This window comes from Solea solea, chromosome 3 (genome assembly GCF_958295425.1).
Source record: "Solea solea chromosome 3, fSolSol10.1, whole genome shotgun sequence".
Taxonomy (NCBI): domain Eukaryota; kingdom Metazoa; phylum Chordata; class Actinopteri; order Pleuronectiformes; family Soleidae; genus Solea; species Solea solea.
The window spans coordinates 6435860-6460734 of record NC_081136.1 but is presented as its reverse complement, the minus strand read 5'-3'; the positions used below and the strand labels follow the sequence as shown (position 1 = coordinate 6460734).

General features: G+C 40.4%; 1 protein-coding gene across 1 annotated transcript in view; it reads right to left on the bottom strand.

The window, feature by feature from the left end:
- adam19a (ADAM metallopeptidase domain 19a) overlaps window positions 1-24875 on the bottom strand; it is a 157108-nt gene that overhangs the window by 62470 nt on the left and 69763 nt on the right. Inside the window, exon 3 of the mRNA XM_058624904.1 lies at window positions 24791-24867. Within this exon, the coding sequence (XP_058480887.1) occupies window positions 24791-24867 (77 nt within the window). The remainder of the gene's footprint in view (window positions 1-24790; window positions 24868-24875) is intronic.

Here is a 24875-nt window from a genome sequence, read left to right as displayed (position 1 = left end):
GAGCGTCGTCTTCTGGAACTCTGAGGTGTGGTGCTAAACGCAAACCACGCAGATTAGCGGGAATTCTTCTCCCAAGGTAAATAAGTTCCTGGTCGTAAAGGTTCCTGGAAATGCTGGTGCAAAGGGGGCTAATCAGGCTTTGGCCTAGGCCCTTTATCTCCAATGATGAATCCCAAACATTGTCTCCATCATCACCCTACATACACTATATGGACAAAAGTTAAGCATTGAATTCAGGTGTTTCAATCAGCAAAGGACAATCTTAAGACTTCAGCATACCAAGACATTTTTGGACAACGCTATGCTTCCAGCTTTGTTTTGCAACAGTTTGAAGAAGACCCTTTTCTGTTCCAACATGACTGTGTCCCAGTGCACAAAGCAAGGACTATAAATACGTGGTTTGAGTTTGGTGTGGAAGAACTTGACTGACCTGCACAGAAAACCTGACCCCATCGAGGACCTTTGGGAGGAACTGGAACAGAAATTGTGAGCCAGGTCTTCTCGTTGTACATGAGTGTCTCTGACCTCAGAAATTCCAATAGAAACACTTCAAAATGTTGTGGAAAGTCTTCCAAGTAGAGTGCAAGCAGTACTTTGATTATGTGTAGAGGAATTGACATGGAAGTGTCGCACGAAACGACGTGCTTGTTGATTCTGGTCAACATGACGGAGCATTTCTCAGGTTCACACTTGTATCGTAGCGCTTGGACGAACAGGAGACATAAAATCCTTCACCGTAAGAAAAATGACTTTTATAGTTGGTGTAAAATTAACTAACCATGTCGGAGACATTCCTTAAAAATATGGTGCAGATTCGTACATCCTTGAGGAAACACAGAGGCCGTGACGGGCATAATTCGAAGCTTTTGGGTGCCTGTGGTGTGCATATACTGTCCATAAACTAGATTTATTTATGTACTGGTTTTATTTAGACACATGTATATTTGCACTGTTCCTTCTTTTAATTTGCGTCTATCTTTTTTTCTTTAAAATATAGAAGAAATTCGCAATTTCTTTGGGAAAACAGAAGGTATGACCCTATAATCTGTGCAAATACAGTGCATACATGTGCTTCATTTACATTATTTATCTACAAATGATATTTAGACATATATATTTCCACTATTCCCTCTTTAAATTTGCTTTAATCTTTTCTTCCTATAAAATATGGTAGAACACAATAGGTGTGACTATGTAATCTCTAGCTTTATTTTTTTTTTTTTTTTACCTTTATTCATGTACAGATTTTATTCAGACATGTGTATTTGCATTTGTTCCTCCTTTTAAATAGTTTTTATCTCTTTTTTCCAAATAGGTACCTGTGCATATATTGTCAAGGAATTATATAAATGTATATTATTTAAGTACAAATGTTATTTAGATACATGTATAATTACATTGTTCTTTCTTTTAAATTGATTTTATTTAAAAAAATATATGGTGTAAATTTATACATTTTCCAAATCAGAAGGTTTGAGTGCATAATCTGAGGCGTTTATATACCTGTGATGTGCATATATTGTCGAGGAATTATACTCATTTTCATTATTTATGTAGAAATGTTGTTTAGACACATGTATGCTTACATTTTTCCTTGTTTTAGTTTGCATTTATTGGATTATTTTTGTTTGGTGGGACACGTTTATGCATTGATTCGTGCAAGGCACAACTATCCTGACAAACAAAATCAGATATTACAATTTAAAAAGCCGTGTGGTAATGATGTGATGTGACTCTTGGGGTGAGGTCCTGTGTTTTCTAAATTCAAAGCTCTGTAAGGGAGACGGTGAACACACATCACTCTGCCACGGACTGCATTAAGCACAACTGTTTACCACAAATACTCATTAAAAAGCAGTGCCAGTGGATGTGGAACAACTCATCAGGAGCTCCGATAGTGAATAATTACAGAAACACACCATTTTCTTTTTTTTCCCTTTTTTTTCCTTTTTCTTTTCATCCGAGCATCAGCCGCAAAGTAAAGCCGGGGTCAAAAAGCTGCGCTACTTTCAAGAATAACAGTGTGGTCTCTTTTCAAGGCAGAAAGGCAAACAGACAAGACTGCCTGGCTTTGGACGGTTGAAGTAATTTGCTCTAACGAGGAAGCGGAGAGGATACGCGGATACACACAGCTCCATGTGTGAGTTTCTGTCAAAATGTACCATTGTCTCTTTCGGATTCTGACTGGTTGGCAAATGTCGGATATTTGAGCCAAAAAGGGCCCAATAAGTAATTTGGAAAAACGTTTTTAAAATTATGTTCAATAGCGTTGCCATATTTACAGTACGTCTACGTGTATATTTAAAAAGGTAAGAAACACGAGCAGTAACCATGGCAACATGTAGGGCTTGTGTCGGACCCAGACGTAGTCTTACGGCTTGAGGCTTTTGGGGTTTGGAAAGTTGGCCATTTCTCAATTTCTGCGAAACAAAGCTAAGCACAGAACCCACAATGCAATTCTGCAACTCTTGACAGTGCTTCATTCATTTCAGTCAAAGCCTCCACTGCTTGCATGTGAATATGGCTGCAGTGATTGATCAACCATTTATGAAATACTAAATTAATCACCAACTATTTTGAAAATTCATAAAAAAGGTTTGACTTTTTCGGTGTTTTTTAATAATTAAAACTTCTCTAATGTGAACATTTTCTGGCTCCTTTGCTCCATAAAGAAATAATTAAAATTGGATAATAATGGATTTGAGATCATCATTATTTCAAGATTTGCGAAACATAGATCCAAGCATTTTCTAACATGTTCAGGGTTCTAGCCAGGATTTTATTCTAGCGTAATGGTAATGTCGAGGGAGCGCATTGATGGTGTGGAGCTTTTGAAAATTTGAGGTGAAAATTACCCATTTTAAGGGTACCCTAAAGGGTACATTGTTCTTTTTACACCATATATTGTTGATGGGTAACTTTTATACCTTTGTTGAAATTGATACACCTCAGCGACTGGCAGTCCAAGCGGCCCGGACTTCCAAATATGGTTAACGTATATGCTAATGTCACAAAAGCGCTGCTGGGGATGGTTTCCATGGGCTTGGCAGTTGCGATGCAGTGATTGGATATCTTTTGGGGGAACTTAGGGTGGGAGATGTTACGAGGTGCTGGTGTTGTGAGTTTTGTGGCTGAATGTAAATACAGTTAGAATACCGTTAAAATTAGCATAGCGGGCCGATGCGCTACCATGTGCTAGCTAGAACGCTGATTTTCTGGACCAAACAGCTACTTAATCAATCGAGGAAATAATCGATAGTTTCAGCTTTATGTGAAGCCAGATCAACTCCTCAAGAATATGTTTATTGATGCTATAAATCAAGTGAGAATTAAAGGTTATTTCCTCATATACTTCCTTCTAAATTATAAGAAGCATTGCCCCCTGGTGGCTAACTGCTACTTCCATCCTTCTTCCTGGGCTTCACTTTACACTCTCCAGGCTTGGGTTTCATTCAAACAGAAAGAACAAAAAAATTATGTTTGTGCCACTCTGGAGCCAAATGTGCAAAAATAATATTGAGATTGTGTGTGGAGATTTTTGTGTCACGCTGACTCTGGGGTCATTCGCTCGTGTTTATACTTGCTGTGTTTTCTCTCTGCGGGAAAACAAACGCAGTCAAGAGACAACAACACACAGACCGCACCGTTGTCTCACCTCCAAAAGTGACACAAACAGGCCATGACCACCAGACCTCATGAGCAAACACGGGCTGAATAAAGGCAGCATTGTGTCGCCGTGGAGATGAACACATCACATGGAGATGACTGATAGCGAGTGACTGGGATATTCTGCTGCCGGAGGAGGTTTAATTCAACACGCGGGGCCCACGAGCGGCTGGGAGACTTAATAGGAAAACAGGGAATATCCGAGTCGCTGAACGACTCCATTGAAGCAAAGCTCGTCATTATTGTCCTGAGTGAGCGGAATGGAACCATCACCTGCTGAATGTTAACTACAGCCAGTGCTTGAGGTGTAGTCGCTCTCAAATGAGGCTTCCTAGAAGGATTCTCTCAACCGAGTCACGCTCCAGAGCTATAAAAGTTGCTGCTGCCTAAAAGCTTCTTTGTCCAGGGGATAAAAAATAAGAAAAAAGAGATGATGCTGACTTTTGCCTCCTGCAGCCACAAACCACAGAGACAGAAAATGTGGCGCTATCCTTATCTGTGCTGTAGCACACTGCAGCTCTTGATGGCTCCATACAGAATGGATTTTAAAAGGATGGGAAAACGATGACGTGTCTTTCGATAGTATCCATGGTGATTGTATCCCAGGGATCCGGCTACATTTTCCGGTTCGCTGATAAAGCGCACGTGAAGATGGGTTAAACGTAACGCGGCTGACAACAGAGATCACAGTTGCCAGGGAGCAGCGATTATCACCGCAGGTGGAAAAACCTTGTGTTTCTACGGGAGACACTTTTCAGGAAGTGAGAAAATGTTTCTGGCTTTAATCAGATTCTGTTTAAGTCCTTGAACGCAGAGAGTGTTAGGAATTTAAAACGAGGAAAGAAGGAATTCATTTAACCTGCTACATCTTTACTGAAGGAACTTCATAGGACGCAGGTAAATATCCAGCTTTGCAAAGTAAAGATGAAGAACGTTGGACAAACTACTTCCACCATGTTTTCCTGGTTCTGTTGTTAGGGAAACAGTAAATAAGAGCTCTAGTAAACTGCATTTGACATTTTAGGATTAAAAACTGAGGAGTTATGATTTAGCCATGGTGGCTCAGTGGTAGGGCGAGGTTGTGGGTTCAATTGCTGGCACTGCTCGTCTATATGTGCCCTTGAGCAAGACACTTAACCCCATGTTGAAGCGTGTGAATGGGTGAAAACTGTAGTGTAAAGCAGCTCATCACGGCTATAAAAGCTCTACATAAATACAGACCATAATACCAACTCTTATGCTTCTGATTTTTTTTGGTAGTAACAAAGAAAGTAAGACGAAATGTAGCGGTGTAAAAGTAAAGGTTGCTAGAAATATAAAGTAAAGTAAAGTACAGATATATGAATTGTGTACTTGAGTACAGTAAGAAAGTATTTGTACTTTGTTACATTACAACACTGGTTAAAACCAACATCTCCACCAGCACCTGTAGCAGAGGATTGTAAATTAATCCATCTAAAAATAACTGACTAATTATTAACAACAGCTGTGATTTCTTTGCATCAGGTGCAGCCGTTTCTTGGATTTGTCTCGCAGTCATGGCTGCCAGGTTGGGAACCATCATGGTCGTCTTGACAGCGAAAGCAAAGGCTGTCGAGTATCTGGCAACCCATGGTATAATCAGAGAAGCTGCACACAAGTGCTGGTCTGTGTGGAAGAAGTAGCTTGATCACATGACTGTCCATAAAACCAGAAATCAAGTTTGTGTTCCTTTATATTTAGAAGCATAAAGAATCAAGAGGCAGGTGTGAACAGGACGTGATGTTGCCAGTGAACCATGAAATCATGACTTTGATGCAGAAAGGAAGTGTGAATTGAACTCTGAGGGGCGTCGTCGTTGACTTGCCGTTGTTTTTCATGCGGCAGGAAGCGGCAACGCTCCGGGGCTGCGCGCTGTTGCTCGGCGGGCGACGCCTAGTTTCTGTGAAACAGCCGCAGCTGTGGCAGGCTGGTGAAGGTGTGGAAGGATGAGGTTCACCAGAAACCTCTGACGGGCTGAGACGAATAATCTGTTTTTATAAAGCTCGAAGGGAAAATCACCGTTTACACCTTTGTGCAGTTGTCACTAATCGACTGCAAACACATGCAGTGTTGACTGAAAGACAAAAGCAATTACAGACTTTACTGTGGACACTGAAGATGACATTTGTTCTTGGTCGTGGTGGTTTTTAAAGCTCTAGCATGTAACTTTTCAATGTGAAAAAAATGTGTTTCTCTCAGTACTGTGGTGTTTGGTTTTCATGTCTGTGGAGACACAGAGTGATGGCTGCAAACTTTAGGTTAAGGAATAATCTCCAGGTTCTTCGAAACATGAGTGAGGGGTAAGCATTTTTGCACCATAACTGTAGGTTAAGGAATTAACCCAAGTTCTATGAAACACAAGCAAGGTTAAAGGATTGTGGGAAGAGAACTTTAGGTTAAGGAATTAACCTCAGTTCTCTGAGGTTAAAGGGCCATGGGAAGAGAACCTTAGGTCAAAGAATTAACCTCAGTTCTCTGAAACACGAGGTGAGGTTACAGGACTGTGGAAAGAGAACTTTAGGTTAAGGATTTAACCTCAGTTCTCTGGAATGCGTGTAAGGTTAAAGGAGTGTGAAAAGAAAACTTTAGGTTAAGGAATTAACCCCGGTCGGTTCTCTGAATCACGAGCGAGGCAGCATGGAAGGTAGCGACACTAACAGTGTTACAGCAGTTACATACTGGAGCTTTAAAAGTCTGCCATTTCACCTACTGTGTATTTTGTGGGTGTGGTTTTCATATACATCCCTTATTAAGTCATAGAAGGTTTTAATTTCTTCTTATTTCTGTTAATTTAGTTAATTGATTACAAACCATGGCGTTGGACTAATTCAGTTTCTGACCAGATTATTGCAGTGGAGAACTTAAGGGGTTTTATCGCTCGTCCGAAAAAAGGCATGACTGAATATCTTGATTTAGTTTAAAACTCCAGTAAAGTCTCATGGGGACACATCTGGTTGATACTAACTAAAAAGGAAAGGAAAGGAAAGGAAGAAAGAAACTGAAAACTGAAGTTTCTGACGATGATAATGAAGCACAAACCTTGGACGGAAGCGGCTCACTGTGCAGCTCAAAAATAAACGCCCTCTTTTCTCTGTGTTGTCCGTCATCAGTCATGACAGCTGTTCAATCACTAACGTCTGCAGACTCTCATCAGTTTCAGGACGAGGTCACTAACAGGCCCGACTCCGGGTCCAGATCCAGACCCGGACGCAGCCCGGTCCACATCTGTCACTGATAAATCACTGAGCGTTATTATTGTTATTATTATTATTATTACATATCGACAGAGAGACTTCATGACACTGGGTTTTTTAGCTGCCCGCCTGTCAAACCATGAGGGATGTAGACGTCGTTGAAAACGTACAACTCTTGGGTTTAAAACTTTAAAGAAACACTTAAGGAATGACTTAATTTCCCCCCCATAAGATTGAAGAGTGGCAGTTTAGCTCGTCCATCTTTAAGTACTGCTTGAGCTTCATCGATTGAGCCTATTTTACTATTGTAAAACGTTCTGGAGCAAACGTATTAAACATTTTAGAGCAGCTGAAACTTTATGTCACAATGACACAATGACAGCCAGGACCGGCCCTAAGCTGAATTTGATTCAGGGCCCCCCCTCCCCCCTCCCCCCCACACCACCCCTTATTGATACCGATGTAACCCTTGAAACTTCATCAACTCTTTTTGGTGAAAGGACAGTTTGTCCTTTGTTTGAAACTTGAAAAAAAAGGAGGATTTTGTTGGAGGAGTTTTTGAAAAAGGTTCAGACGTTTCCACACATTTTCAAAATATTCCCTCTTTATAGCTCAAAACTCATTTAGAAGCCCATTAGGTCGAGCCATCAGATAGTGTATTATACTAAGCTCCGCTCACCCAGCAGCATCTTGTTAAGGTTCCTGGAAACACAGTCATAGCTCTGAACTTTTTCTTTTTTTATTTCACAGAATAATTTGGCTCAGTGTTTTATGATCCAGGCTTTTTTTTTCTTTAGGTTTCCAAGACACTGTGGCTGCATAACAACAAAAGTATGGGTGGGAATTAAATGATTACAGGATTAATTATTACTACATTACCAGTGGATAAGACCAATGTCTAATTTATTTACCTATCTCTACTGTATTTAGCAGAAATTACCTGGTTAAAAGGTCTCATAAGTGTGTTTGTATAAAGGAAAGATTTAATTTTTTTTTAAAGTGTAGCTTGTAATTTCAGAAAAAGCGCTGTATATGTATTTGCTTTACATAGGTCGCCATCTTACAAACAAGCCACAACATTGGTGTTGTGTTCTTAATATGTAAAAGAAGAAGGACGACATCCTTTTGTGACGGTCATTCAGTTCACGCATGAGCTGTCCGCGCGCGTTAAGCGTTGATGAAGCTATTACCAGGGCCACTATACATCTGGGGGGAAAGGGAGGATTGAGCGGAGGAATCCTCCATTGGTTGCAATCTACATTCTCACCAGTAGATGTCACTGATTCTTCCACACTAGACCCTTATGAATCAGAAGCCACTAGATCAAGATCAAAATGATCATTTGACACATGTTTGGCTTGAACAAATATTACTCCTACTGCAATTTTGATAACATTTCGATTCATTGCTCAGCCCCTAAATTCAATGTCAATAACACATCCATTGAATCTGTGGGAAACACTCGGTTTACTCATTCAAAATAAAGAGTGGGTGTCAAAAAATAGTCAAACACTTTATAATTTTATATCTTGAATTGGGTCGTGATTTTTTTGTGGTTCCCTGTAAAAAAAAAAAAAAAAAAGAGCGTTGGGGAAACACTGATTTATGAGCGGTTCTTCTCTGGCTGTGGCATTGACATTCTCCTGCATCTATTCATAGTCACACAATTGTACTTTTTTCTTCTCCCCCCCAATCAGGGCAGATTTTGTTGCAGAGGACGCTCTGACAGTGAACCTACAGTTGACGCAGCTGTCGGCTCATTAACATACAGCAAATGTGGAATTATGTAGAGCTCAGACAGAATCCTTGTCCTGGATGACGCTCTTTTGTTGTCGCACTGTCAATATAGTATTACTGGAAGTTGTAAGGTGTTTGTTTTTTTGCTTGAAAAGCTGTTTCAGATGCAGCAGGACGCTGGTGTAACCATCTTAAACCTTAAATATTTTATTATTTGTCATTTATCATGTTGTGATCTGACTTTCAGAGGCAAAAGTCAGGGGCAGAAACCACTTCCTCAGGCTGCACCTGCTCTCACTCTGAGGAAACACGGCCCTCTCCAGCTTCTCCTTTGCATATGACATTTGTTTGGTAACATCTTGACTTTCCCAATCTCTGTTCTCCTTGAGTTTGGAGAAGAGGAAGCTGCACAACATGTTTTGAGTTTTTTTCTTTTCCACAGTGCTATTATGAGCACATGTATAACCTTGTGGGTCATGTTCCTGTCAGCGACTCCGCCACAACTCAGTTTTCTGATGTGGCAGCTCGGTGTTTTCATGAGGTCATGGTTCACCTGGCTTTGTCTCATGTCCTGTGTTACATTCACTCTCCTCTGTGTGGGGTTCTTATTTAATTTCCTGTTCATGCAAATTCCCTCTCTGTGCTGGTGACGGGCATTTCTCTCAAAAATGCTATTTGAATATTTGAATATTCTAAACTCCAGCGCATGAGAGCAGCTTTCAAGATGCATTCAAGGTATTCAATTCATCACCTCTGCAAACACACAAGGTTATGATTATAAGTGTTATTCTTTATTTAGTTTTGGCTTTTTGTTTTTAAAATGTGTTTCTTTTAATTCAGTTTTTATTAGTTTTAATTTGTTGTAAATGCTTAGTTCTGTTTAGTTTGCATTAGTTTCAGTGTTTTTTTGTAATTTTTGGCAGAAGAAAGATCATAAAAACACAGCAAAAGATGCCATTTTAAATATGTATTAGTACAAATGAACAACCAATCTACAACAGGGGTCTCAAACAATAAAAATATATATTAATAACAATATTTATGCTGCTATTTCACATCATTTCAACGTAAGTGTTTGTTTTGATATGGAACGACAAATACTTCACAATATAAATGTATTTATTGTATGACCCAAAATCAATCTAACAGAAATAACTCATTATCACTTGATATTAAGTGGCAGGCCGCATGGGTCCACGGGCCACAAGTTTAAGACCTCTGGTCTATAAGAAAGTAGCCTGAAGGAATGAATAATATTAATAATAATAATTTTAATAAAAAATAAGAAAACAGGAACACTATAGCTGTAAATTTGTGGTGTAAGCTGTGGGATGATCTGTGGACTGGGATTACATCTTTTCAGCAGGTTTAATTCTGGTGTTGATTTTTAATAACGTGCCCTTGGACGGTGGATCAATAGAGGCCGCGGAAGAGTAATGACCTCATCCACAACACTCCAACTTAATGCTGAACTGCAGGCTATTAGAGAAATAGAAAATCACAGGAGGAAGAAAAAAAAGGAAAAAAAGTGGGTCATTTGCAATTTATAAAGTGCCGAAACTCTAAGTGTGTTCAGTGTTTCAGTGCGATTGCACTGCTTAATGTGCTTTAGCTCTGTTGTAAATGCTGCCTTTTTATTGGCTCGCTGAAACAACACAACAAGCCTGAGAGCTCGGACAGCTGTTAGTTATGTCTGCAAATGAACCACTGCCAAGAGCTGGCAGAGAGACAACACAGAGAGGAGAGAGAGAGAGAGAGAGAGAGCAGGGGGGAGGTGACACATTACCCTACTGAAGAAAACACACACACACACACACACACACACTTCCTCAGCAGTATTTGTTTTGCCATATGTCGCCTAAGCACTACCTCCTGACTGCCTGTGATATATACTGTTACTATATCACGGCTAACGGGTGTCGGACGACAACTTCAATGGACTCTGGCGTGAAAGAGTGAGGGCATCAAAAAAAGTGACACAAACCTCAGTTTCCTGTTGGAAAAGCACTGAACTGAACGTACTGTATCTTTAACCCTTAAACACCGCAGCCTCTAAATGTCTGTGGCCTTTTTCTTGACTTATTTTAAGGACAGAAAATGTCCTGTGAGTAAGTCCTGTTGCCATATTTTTTCCAATATCTGGCAGTTATTTACAATTTACTGCATGTTAAAATAGTGTATTAACAACTTTAAACAATTTGAACAGTATGAAACAGTCTCAATGTCCAAAAACAGGCAAAAAAGGGAAACTATTCATAGGCGTTTTTCCAACTCTCTCCTCACAAAGACGCTGATTTGCCGGCTTCCTGCAACAGTGCGAGTGAAATTACCAATACCATCATTTTCCCATAGCACAAACTGCCATGTAATGACGGTAATGCAAAGCACGGTTGTGCAAATGCGTCAAATGTGATACAAAGAGTGAACATACTGTTTAAATTAGTCGTCTATGAACGGACGATACGAAAGCAGACTGCTCTGCGAATCATATACAGCTGTCTTGAAATAGCAACCTATCAGCCAATCAGAAAATACTGTAGTATTTGTTGTTGCTGGGTAAAGTCTAGGGTTTTCGCTGCAAGCACTCGTTTCACAAACTTCGTACGAATGCTGTGACATTTTTTAGAACCCATTTTGATGACTTTTAAGACCTCATAAAAGCTTATCAGAGCTCCACACCCCCGAGCTACTTTTGTGTCCATGTATGTTTTCCATTCCTCAACTTGATTTTCTCTATGGAGTTTGGTGTCAAACCTTCACTTTCCAGACAAAAAAAGGCTCAATAACAGTGAGATACAATGGCAAAAACATTCTTAAGTTACCATAGACTTCAGCTGGTCAAGAGCTTATTATGGGATATATTTGTTAGGCTGTTACAGAAACTGTTACTTGTTACTTCCTGTACCCGTAAATGTTTTACTGCCAGTCACAGCTACTTATACAGAGTGTGATAAGGAAATGAAAATGAAACAAGTGCTTAACAGGCTGGAAATCATGAAGCTCTAACTGTATCAACCAGCCAGTTTGCCGCTTTAAAAGCTATCCATTTTAAAATAATCATTTATTTTCTATTCCCCCCTTTCTGTTCTTGAGAATCCTTACTCATAACTAATTCTGGAGAAAAACCTCCCTGCTTCTTAATAGCCATAAATAAGACTAAAAGCCACTTTTGCATAATCATAACACAATGAATCATAAGGACACGTTCCAAAACCTGCCATGACCTAAGTTCAATTAAGGCCAAGTATAAATTCTGTTTCCTTGTAGGGGACTAAGACCTGCACACATCCTCATGAAAGGAAAACTGGCTGCAGGCCTAATGAGGAAGGAACAATAACAAAAAAAAGGAAGAGAAAAGGTGTAATTGAGGTTTTGTGCTTTCCTGAAATGAGCATATTGTGCAGAGCCTCAAACACAGCAGAGCCCGGGAGAGGACATTCATCACGTCTGTGGACGGACCGAGCGAGAGCGGCGCTGATGAGGCGACGGAGCAACGATCGGAGCGAGGTTTCACAGGTTTGCAGGTGCGGCGTCATCACAGAAGCACCGCGAGCCCTTTCATTGTTCACCGTACGGCCAGTGTAAACACTTTAATTGTAATTACAGCCTCCGCAGCCCGGGTATGACAGAAACCAAATTGATAACGTCTGGGAGAGAAGAAGAAAAAATAAATAAATCAACTTGGCAGAATTTATGCAGCTCTCCCTGGTCTTTAAAGAAACATCTGGAAAGCAGAGCTGACACATGAGGCCCACAGAGGAGGATTACACACTGCAGCAGACAATTTAACTCAATCAATGAAACGCACGGCGGCGGCTGCTCCACGAGCAACGCGCGGCGACGCCGAATGATTAGTCATTTACGGGATTGATTTGATGTTTTACGGCGTGCGACCGATAGTCTATGATTATTTATGCGCAATTAATCAATAAAGTTTCGTGTAAACAATGGATCCAATGACTGTGGAAGCTGATTCACACAGCGATAAAGCCATTATCTGCAGCTGTGCCGTTTCTCTGCGCTCTGCGGTGCCTTGTAGGCTCTTTCAGGTCAAATCTCAATTCCCAACAAACTGCAAAGTGCAGTTCAGCTCACGACAATATGGTTTTGATCAGTAAAACCCTGATCTGGCTTATGTTTTCCAAGCAGAGCGTGCAAACAGCCTCGATAGCATGACATCATATCAGCACAATGACCAATCCATGACCAAAATAAAAGAAACTGTTTTGAAAATCTGTTAAATTGTTTTTTTTAGTAATTAAAATAAGTTTCTCTAGCAAAAAGATTATTTAACTGATTACCTGACAGTTGAGAACTTCATCATTTCAAGGTTTGGGAAACATTTTTTCCTAATTTCTCTGACAGCTTTTGGACCAAACTACTAATTGACTGATTACAAAAATAACCGTTGTTGGCAGCCAAAGACCTGATGTCGCCCACGAGAATCTAAACTTGACGTTTTAAAAATTCAGAGGCGTCACCTGCAACCAGGCTCATGATGGACGATACCAGCCGTCAATCACACTGGTGTCCAACTCATATGTGCCATAGTTTGTCATCTATTTTCCTCTAAACGGGAGCAAAGTTCAGAAAAATGACATCACGATCTATTGAGGAAGACGTTTGAGACCTTTAACTCCTTTAACTCCAATGTTTACTGACGTTAAAAGTCTTATGATGGGACATTTTTATGTAGCCAACCAATATGGCATTTTTGACGTCTTACTCTTGCATTCACTGCTGTTGTCGTCCTCATCTTCTTCTTGTTTTTGGAGCTCACAAGCTTTAACCCTCTTATGACCGTCATGATAATCAGGCCTGGATTTACTTTGATTTTATGGCTGTAGAATCATCTAAAAATGTTTGTGCTTCTGCCCCATTTTCCAAGATAATTTAAGGTCTTAATCGTATAGTAGAGGTAGAATCTTGCTATCAATGAGCAAAATCCAACACCAGTTTTACCTCTTGGCACCAATGAAATTAGGCGAATATGTGGCTCAAGTCTTAAAAACGGAGGTGAAACAGGTTGGAGGGCTGACGCGAGTAAGTACACCTCATGAGCTTTAACCTCAATCTGACACAGCGACAACCAAAAAGCCTCCATGATTGTCACATCGGCTCTAATTGGCCCCAACGTCTGTTCATGGCCCGTCACCAACCTGTGAAGTGGTGTAGCCGTCAAATCCCCCCCTCCCCCCCGACCCGCCACCCCCCTCAACCCCTGTCACAAGATCAAGGTCAATCGTTTCCTCTGAAAACAAAAGGAGCGATAAAAAGACTTTGGGGCAAATCTCATCTACATGATCTCACGCCGGCCTCAAATGTGAGCGCGTCGTGTCGGGTTTCACACTCACCAGACTTTATTTTTGACGTAAAATAAACAGTTTTTCGGCATGTGATCAGTCGGCTGTAAGTGAGTAAGTTGCACTTTTAGCAGCGGGAGCTTATACGTCCTGAAATTCAAGACGGTAAAGTCACATAAGGAAAGGAATCAGTGCAGGAAGCTTTGAGCTTCTCCTCGTGGAGGGGAGAGTTGACATTTCACGCACAGTTGCATCATTCCTATTCCTACGTGTAAGGCTACATCCATATTTATACATTTTAGTTTTAAATTGCATCACTTTTGTGACCTTTCTGTCTAACATTCATCCTACTCCAGGATTTTTTTAAGCACCTAAAACTAAGAAATAGGTTGATATTTTGGTCTGGGTGAGCAGGAACGGCTTGTTTGGAAATGGCGACACAGTCACTGACATTCACTTTCTGATTGATTTATTTATATTAGTCGTGATCTGAGTCCCGGCAAAGCATGATAAGAACTGTCACCACTTACTGGCAATAACAGCTCCACCTCATTATCGTGTCCTTAACGGAACTTCTTCATTTTACATTGCACAACTGCTGCATCCTGTACGTTGTGTTTTCTGCAACTCAGCAACAACTACTGGGTAAACAATCGGCTTCCTGTTCACACACACACACACACACACACACACACACACACACACGTAAACTGTGACTGTGTGTGTGTGTTTGGCTTCTTCATTTTCCTGTGAAGTCATATTCTTTATCTATTTACAAGGACTTAAAGTGGAACTATGCAGGATGTCTTGTTGTGGGGAGATTGGCAGTTGTCTCCACTCCCCTACCATCTTTTAGCAGAAAATCAATGATCTCTTCAGACCTTTTAGTTACATACAAATGCACTGTTTTATAATCATTATCACAATTATCATTTTTAAATGGCAACCCCAGCTAACAATTTTTGGTTCCCAGAACGTTACCTTTTGGTTGTGGGAAGGTTCCCCCCAGATTCTCCTGTGGTTGATATGGAAAGTTTTCCAACATTCCCCTTAGTTAGTTTTTGGTTACACATTCGGGTTGCCAGAACGTTACTTTGTCACAACCTTCATACAACCTTTAGTGAATGCTCTCTTTTGGTACCCAGAACCTCCCCCTAAAGTTACTATTCTACAACCTTTAGAAAACTTTCTCTCAAAGGTTCCCAGAATGTTCCCCTAAAGTTACCTTTCTACAACCTTCATACAACCTTTGGTGAATGCTCTCTTTTGGTACCCAGAACCTTCCCCTAACATTACTTTATTATAACCTTCAATCAACGTTTACAGAACGTTATCTTTTGGTTTCCAGAATGTTTGCCTAATGTTACTTTGTCACAACATTAAAGCATTAACGTGACAGCATTGATTATATATAACTAATATTATAACTGTGCACATACTTGCCGTCTTAGATAAATTAATAGGCAAACCTGATAGAATTAGAAGTTTTATTTTCAAACCTAAGCCATGCAGGAGTGAACAAATGACCCTGGCCATGAACAATACATTATAAAAATGAAGCTGCAGGTCCATACAAAATCGGACAATTGATTATTATTCCACCATGAGAAGTGAAAGACAGTGCAAAGATGGGATGTCGCACAGGCCACGGAACACAATTTGGCCTTGGACTGTGTGGTTAGACCTTTGTTGAGTCAATAAAAAAAGGGTCATCTTCATGGCAGCCATTAGCCTAAAATGTTAAAATGTATTAAACTACTACACACGCCCACAGCGAGTGGAATAAATACAGAAAATGGATCTGGGGAAAACGAATAAAACAGACACTTAAAAAGCTTGAGTAAATACTTCCTTAAGTTGAAAATAGACGTTTGCTTTAAGTGCAATTCAGTCAACGTTTTAATAACTTTAAGAACCTCCTGACAGAGTGAAGCTGTGTGGTGTGTTGTCATTTTGTTGTCCATGTGTGAAGACGTGGAACAGGTGATTCTGGCTCGGTATCAGATTCACGATATCACCACCTATAAAATATTCTTCCCCCATTAAGAACAAATTAACAGTCCACATCATGACTCAGCTTAAATACTGTTGCTGATTTTTATTTACATTAGTGCAGTCTGTGTGCCATGTGACGCTTGCGAGATTTTTACATTTTTCTCATTCCGATATAAGATTCACTTATTTTGACCAGTATCTGACGATACCAATGCCAAGAATCGTAATGGCTCATCCGTACTTTAGTTTTTCCATTCACCACACACACACATTCATACAGTGTATTGCCCCGTATGGTGGCCCTGAAGAAATCCTACAGCATTTCACAAATGTTTCAGTGTTTTCTAAAATGTTGCAGTGTTTTAAAAATGTTAGTGTTTTCTAAAATGTAGTGTTTTCTGAAATATTGTAGTGTTTCCTAAAATGTAGTGTTTTCTGAAATATTGTGGCGTTTTCTAAAATATTGCAGTGTTTTCTAAAACGGGGTGTTTTCTAAAATGTTGTGGTGTTTTCTAAAATGTAGTGGTGTTTTCTAAATGTTTTCTAAAAATGTGTTGTCTTCTAAAATGTAGTGTTTTTTTTTCAAAAATGTAGTGGTGTTTTCTAAAATGTTTTGCGGCGTTTTCTAAAATATTATAGTGTTTTCTGGAATGTGTTGCTTTGACCATCAAACCTCTGACCATCTGGTTGAAGATGAACCACACTTCCCACAGCTGCACAGCCATCACTCTACAAAGTCCTGCTACACAACTGTTCATCAGTGCAGGGTAAAGATATAAAGTTTCAAGGCTGCACAGCTGCTCCAGCAGCAGCACTTCCTAAGAGCGCAGCAAACAGGAAACAGCAGTCTGCAGGGGTTTTCAGGTCCGTCTTGTTCCGACTCCACCACCTGCTCCCCGTCTTGGTCCACTCTGCACCTCGTCCACATCTTCACCCCGTTTGACCTTCACAGCTAACTCTCGCTAAAGGTTTACTCTGTAAGCGAGCCGAGCCAGTGTCTCTGTCTTTCCCACACTACGCTCTCTTCATCCTGCCAGCTGAAGCGACTCCAAATCTGAGCAGTGTTGTTTTTTGGTGGGGGGATTTTCCTTCGCCAAATTAGAAAAAGAAAGGACGCTGGAAGCTGCTGGCTCGGAGCTGCCAGTCATCGCCAGAGTTGACATCCTGAGCTGGATTAAAACAGCTTAACAGAACAAAGCTCGTTATTGATTTTAATCACTATTAAAGTGGAGACACTGTCAAGCTCGAGCCAACTTCAAACAAAATAGTTCCTGAGCAAAAAAAGAAAAAGAAAAGAAAAATCGATGGAGGAACTGGAATGATAAAAGCGGCTGCCAGGAGTGTGTTTAAAAATTGCCTTTTAAACTCTTTCCTTTGTGGAGTGAGACTCTCCGAGGACTCGAGCGCTAATTAACACCTTGTCAGCTCAACTAGAAACACTTGCGAGGGTCCGCCCGGCCCTCATGTGCAGCGGCTGCCATGTAACTGTATATAAGCCATTTACATTCTGCGTCATCCAAGGGTGGCAGAATAATCAGCGCTTTTCTTAACACAAGGGAACTCCACGCTTCATCCACCAACCCTCGACAAAAACATTTGCAATTCAAAATTGAATGTGGTTTTTGTGCGCGACGCCAACACCGTGAGCCGCGTGTGTGTCTGTTCTTGTATTTGTGGCTTTGTGAGGACCACAGAGGGAGGACATTCTCCACAAATGTAATGTTTTCTGAAATAGTGCAGCGTTTTCTGAAATATTGTATTGTTTTCTAAAATGTTGTAGTGTTTTCTAATATGTAATGTTTTCTGAATAGTGCAGCGTTTTCTGAAATATTGTATTGTTTTCTAAAATGTTGTAGTGTTTCCTAAAATGTAGTGTTTTCTGAAATAGTGCAGCGTTTTCTGAAATATTGTATTGTTTTCTAAAATGTTGTAGTGTTTTCTAAAATGTAGTGTTTTCTGAAATAGTGCAGCGTTTTCTGAAATATTGTATTGTTTTCTAAAATGTTGTAGTGTTTTCTAAAATGTAGTGTTTTCTGAAATAGTGCAGCGTTTTCTGAAATAGCGTTGTGTTTACTAAAATATTATGGCGTTTTCTGAAATATTGCAGTGTTTTCTGAAATATTGCAGCATTTTCAAAAAATGTGTTAAGAAGGGTCCTCACTATGAATGAAGCGCAAACGTGTGTGTGTGTGAACTAGATAAAGCTGCTGCCGCCACCACCGCAAACTAATTGAATGATATGCCCAACTGTTTTGATGCTATTAATATTTAACACCTAATGATAAACCTATTGGTTCTCCATTAATAATGTATGCTTGTGTAATTCATTTCACTTGTTTAATCAATACACACACACACACACACACACACTTAATTACATATTCTTCCCAACAAGAGACGCTTAATTTCCACCGTTTAATTATACATTTGCTGAGACAAGATTATGTCAACCACTTAGTGAGACTTATTCAGTTTCGACCTATATTTTAAATTCTTTTATAGTGTATTTTACATCCTTTCAGGAGCTTTTAATATACCCGTTTATGTGAAATTTGTCCGTATTGTGTGATAAAACAAAAGACAATACAACAGCGGCTGTTTTAACATGCAGTATAAATAAAGTAAATACAAATAAAAGACTTGAGTTTGAATGGAGTTTGCTGTGGCTCTTTTTGTTTAACGGCATCATCACTACCAACCCGGGCTGCAACAAGTGATTATTTTTTTATAATCGATTCATCTGTGGTTTATTACTAGTTTGGTCCATAAAATGTCAGAAAATGGAGCAAAGAAACCAGAAAATATTCACATTTAAGAAGCTGAAAAATCAGAAAATCAGAAAAATCGTTGTGGTCCTAAGACCGTCTGACATCCTCATATGTCTATGAGAAGCAGTTAAGATATACGAGTGAGTTAGACAGTAGTTATGTGCTTTCACAATCATAATCATAAACAAAAATACTTTGTTAATCCCCGAGGGGAAATTAAGTTTTGTTACACATACTCCAGCTAAGAATAGGAAACAAAACCAGGGTATGAAGCGAAGAATTATATACAAGAGATGAATGCACATCTGTGTCACAATCTGTTGAGCACAGAATAAATACCAAATGTTCCGAATATAAACAGTAATAAATCAGCCGGTGTGTTGGCCTAGGCAACGCAATGCCGTAACTGTAACACTGATATGTCGTAAATGAAATTACAGCCTGAAACCACGTCGAGTTTACAACACTCTGACAGAAGAGAGGGAGCCTGCCAGTGACAGACAAGACACGCACTAATGTGGAGCTTTATGTGTAACTGTATTTCATGTTTTTTTTCCACTTCAAAAGGCGTCAAGCGATGAGAGGCTTCTTCTCCTTGGATTAATGTTTCTCAGGGAAACGGTTCCCAGTGCGTTTCCTGTCCTCAAAAAAAAAAAAAAAAACATAACAAGAGATGCTGAAAAAAAAAATGAGGTCAACTTAACAAGCTTAAATCAAGGCTCACAGCCTTTGCTTGTCTTTTGAAGCTTCCAATAGCACCTTGTGAGCTTTGTCAGGGAGAGAAAGAAAGCAGTTGTCATGTTCCTACCTACACATTACCTACATTACATATCAACGCTGTCACACAGCAAGACAGATAATAGGCAAACACAAGGTCTAGGCAACGTTGTTTTTGAGCAGTGAACCTCGACATTGGAGACGATTTCTGGGAGTTTACCAAATCAAAAAGGGTAATTGTTTATACATTGAACTGTCTTCATTCAGCACCAAATGTGAAAGTGGACTCATGCACCCCGGCAACCCGGTTGTGACATCACCACGGTTTTGAAGCTTCCAAAATCGCGACTAGCCAGCGGAATGGATGTTTCGCAACCAGAAATAAACCTCAATTTGCCATGTGGGGTCAATTTTCCTCTAATATGGAGCATATTTGTAAGAAATTGACATTGTGTTCCGTTGAAGAAGAAGAAGAAGAAGAAGAAGAAGAGCACAACCAGGAACACAGCAAACAGCAGATAAGCGCCATGACGGACAAACATGACTCATAAGTTAACTTTATAGATATCTGCACTTGGCATGTCCAGTCTGACCACAGCCGGCCTTCTCCAAACAACCACACACACACATTCTCTTGCTCTATCTATTCTCCAATCTGTGACACAGCCGTTCACATCCCATCCCAACAAAAGGCTCGTCTAATTAAAGCTACACCGCCTTGAGTCTAAGTTTGCCACTTAATCTTGCCGTCAGACAGACAATTATGTTTGGAAAACTGTAGTTTATGTTGCTTTGTAAACCGCTCACTCCCCCTCACCAAACTCCATAGAGAAAAGCATTGATTTTACATCAGGGCACCCAGGGAGTAGCTGATCCACTGCTGCCTACATAAGGAGGTTCAAAAGTGTTGTGGTGTTACTTTGGAGTTTGAGATCCTGCATTTGCATTTACTAAAGTGACACAAACTTAACAGACGAGGCAGCAGTAGACCAGCAGATCTTGTGTCAGGTGAGATAAAAACACTCATTTTCACTCAATGGGGTGTGGTGTGGGAGAGTGAGTGCTTTATAAACTTCAGTTTCCGGTCAGAAAAAAAGTGGTCCAACAGTGAGATCAAGTGGCAAACCTATGCTGGTGTTACTCTGGTATCCCAAGGGAAGGGTGGCAAAAAATGGAAGAGTAGAGGCTGCTTATTTTGGTATAATTCCTAATGGAAATGCGATCACACAGTCGTAGTCACGGAATTAAAAAATACAGCTGAACGGGTTGTGTTTCGGCTCACGATCGACGGCTTTCAGCAGCGCTGTCGCTAAATTCAACAGACTCCTCTAAAATATTGAGATTTTAGAAAAGTCCTTGCTAAATGTTGGAGATTAACGCACGTTTTCAGGATTTTTTTTGAAGTATTTTTAACTTCTGAAATATTTCCACCTCCTGCTATTTGAAAATTGCAGTAGGCCACGTTGCGATTTTGATCAAATTTCAATTCATTCTTCAGCCCTACAATAAAGCACCAGGTACCAGGTTATATCTCTCATGGAAAAGCACATATGTGTCATTGCCTCATCGCTCTCATCACTTCCTGAGCACACCAGCACAAAAACACACCGGGCCGACTCGTTGTGTTTTAATCGCCCGCATTTGCTCCCGTGAAATGACTTTGACCTGGAAGTTTCCTCCCTTTAAAGCGAACGGGACTGACAGAGCCTCAGAGAATACGCTGACGGCTCAGGGTTAGACAGAGAGCGACGTCTCCTCCGCCGCGCAATCAATACGGATATATCACAGCGGCGCCCGGCTGCCTCTTTGCTTCGCCGTGAATGATAACAGCGCTTACTGTAGCGTCCGCCGAGGACGAGGCAAACGTTTGAGCAAGAGACGGAATTAGACAAAGTCCTGATGTTGAGAAATCGGAGGCGAACTGAATTTATTTCGACCGTGCAGGCAAACAAACGCCAACACGTATCGACTCTAAATCTTTATGACGGTCTGACAAACATTTATTCGTTCATAATTCAAATGTACACAGCGCAGCAAATGTAAAATTTGCTCCATGTATTATGAATTTTTGGTCCACGATGAAAAAATACAGAGATAAACTTTGCGGCCTGTCCTTGTTTAAGGTTTTTCTGTATTTTCTCAGGATTCTGCATTTTTATTTGGACTTCAGGTGGTTTATGTTAGCGCTGGTTTTATTTTTTGTGTGTTCCCATGCATCTGGTCCAATTCTCGGTCCTGTTTTAGTTTACGTTGTTCCTTCTCTTCTTCCCTTTGTGTGTTTCTGCTCAGATTTGTTGCTCTCTTGTTTTTCCTTAATTGCCCACATCTTTTTATTAATGTTTTCACTTCTGCCTCAGTGTATTCTCACTTTTCCCTTAAAAGTTTGTGTGTTTTTGCTGGAACACTTTGTCTTTTCTGTTTTCCCAGTGTGTGTGTTTGACTTTGTCTCTTTGCTCTGCATTTTTCTTCTTCTTAGTTCTCTTTGCTTTGTCCTATTTAAAGTAAACATTGTCGGAATCATCTCATCACCACTGAAAAACATGATGTTGTCTATTACATATATGATAAACTACAATGAACATACACATGTTATAGTTAATAAAATCTCCTTTTGTGTCTAATATCATTTCGTCAAACAAAAACAGTTAAACATTATGATTATCACCGTTTAAATACTATTAATAGGCTTAAATATAACTGAACACAGCAAGAAAATTAATTATTACTTAGATAATTAGATCATACTTCATTAAAAGTGGATTTTTTGTTTCAAAAACTAGACACTTTTTATACAGTAGGCTTATTCTGGGTCAAATGCAACACGAAAGACATCTTTTGTTGATAATAATGACTTTCACAACTGTGTTTTCTCCCCAATAATGAGCTGATTTATAATAATGAAGTCATATTTTTCTCCTTCTCCTTCCATATGTGTAACAATAACGATCTTGGCCTTTTTCGGACGTCATGGCGGAGTTCCAGCCTCGTACCAGAGGACGAGGCCCGGACATAAAATCAACTCCAGTTTCCAGTAACGTTACCGCTAACCCCTCCTTCAGCCGAGCATGTCCCTCTTTCGCTGACCTACATTTGCTGGTCCAGACCAAACTCTGAGCGCTTCGCTGGGACTCAGCTGCTCTTTTCAAATAAACACACAGTCTGGCAGCACAGTCTATTACACACTGTGACTGTCTGGCCCAGACTCTTTGTACCATCAGCAGCCAACTCTCTGTACATTTCTGCCTCCTCTCCGTCTCATTTATCACTGTCTTTCCGCGTCATGTGTGCCACCATTGTCTCAGGGAGTTCTTTTTTTCCTTCTCCCGGCCCCCTTTTTAACCGTCTTTGTCAGTTCCTTCCATTCGTCTCTTCTTACTCCAACTCATCAATCAGTTTCCAGGCAACTGAAATCCTATACACGCACAACGCACGCCACTCTCGCTCTCCCGCCCGCCCGCCCGCCAGCGTCTGAGTGAAAGAGTGAAATGTGCCGAAGCGCGGCACACACGTTGCTCATCCACTCTGAAGTCAAACACCTGCAGAGCGGCGCCGCTTCACAGCAAACCCACATTCAGTGTGTGACAAAAGCGCACTCCACATTTAAATATAGGCAGGAAACGGGGAGATTTACACACACACGCTGACGTCCCATCATGCATCTCGAAAAAGATGCCCCTGTTGGGGACAGTAACCTGGAGTAAGTGAGGCAGTATAACTTACTGGCTATTAAAGATAAATAATATTAGAATATTACATTTCCTCTGGGCACCACCCTTTAAGAGAAGGGAAAATAAATAAAAAATAATTAACTTAATCATTGAGAAACTACGACGCCACATACTGTACACATTTAGCTTAAAATGAAGAATATGACGTTCTGCTAGGAAGAGGACGGCAATAATCCCTGTCGTGTGACATCAATCAGAGCAGACTGTATATTTCAGAAACAAAAGCCAAAACAGGCCAGAGTTCCAACACCATTTTGGCAGGAAGCCACGCTGTTCAAGGACACACTGTACAGTATAACAGGTGACTTGTATATTATAGCAGGTAAGATGTCAGACAGTTTGTGTCTTCACCGGCTGTTTTCATAAAAAAAAAAGTGAAGAGAGTTGTGAGAGCTGTTTACCCCGGGATGCTAAAACAACCAGGGACAGGCAAACAAATCATCAAAGCTCCAAGGAGACAGTTCTAAAACCAGGTACACAATCCAACACTAATTAAGGTGAATATAAGAATTCTCTGGAGTAGGATGAGGAAATGTTATCAGAAAGTTGACGATTGTTTCCACGGCTGCTGGATATTTATTCATTTCTGAGCTATATTACTTGATCTCTAAAGATGTGAAGTCCACAGTGAATGTGATTGTTGCAGAGGCTTTTCCTGCCAACATGGCGGTGTCAACAAACCAAGATTTACAAACACTCTATACACACGCTATATAGGCTATAATTTATTAACAATATAAATTGCAATATCATTTTTCTTCAATATCAATGAAACAAATCGTAAAAGGGGCGGAAATTCGTATTCACCACCCAAACAAACTCCAGCGCGTGAGAGCTCGTGTTTAAGATGCATTCAGGTAACCTGGTAAATGTCATCATTTAACTTTTCACATTAACGTTTTGTTTTCTTCACTTAAACAAATATCGTGATGTTTCGCTATAGGATTGTCTTGCAATATATTGATCATCACAGAATCTTTGTACCGGGATATTATTGGTATCGTGGACCATGTATCATGAGGTACTCTGGGATTCCTACCCCGACAAAAGAGGAATATGATGCAACTGCACATCATGATCGAGTGACATCAACAAACTCAAATCTAATCTAATCTACATGTGTGCAAATCTAATTTATAAAGATTTAAAGACTTGATTTAAAAGAAGATAGGGACGTGATTGGTCCAGAGTGTTGGGACTCGAAAGGCTTCATCTCCTTTTGTCACATATTGAAATTTCAGAATGAGCAGCAGGGGCCCATTCATTGACATAAGCTGTCAGACAGGTGCACACCAAATTAAAAAAGTTCAGAGACACAATGAGGGGCAAGACCATTGAAAGCTTTTAAAAAGTCAGTCAAATAATTTAAAAATCGATAATAATACTTCTAAGCATTCAGGATAAGGGGACAGCAAGTAACCTTGAGCTCCTGCGGTGAAGCACGGGCTGAGAACAATCACGGCATCCCTGAGACAGAAGAGCTATGATTGGAGCTTCTTCTCCCGGCTCCCTCTATTATCACCTCACTCTAAATTCACTCAACAGTCTCCCGGTTAATTCCGCCGCTCTTGAGGGCGGCGTACAGGGCAGGTTATTAAAGGTGTGGCAGGCGGCACAGACAGCACAGGCGGTACAGGCGGCGGGAGCCGAGGAATACTCACTGATTGCGTTCAACTTGCAGCAGCAGTTGGAGGTCACTGGATGAGAGAGCGATTTCCCCTCTGACCGGGTACTCGACCTGTCGGG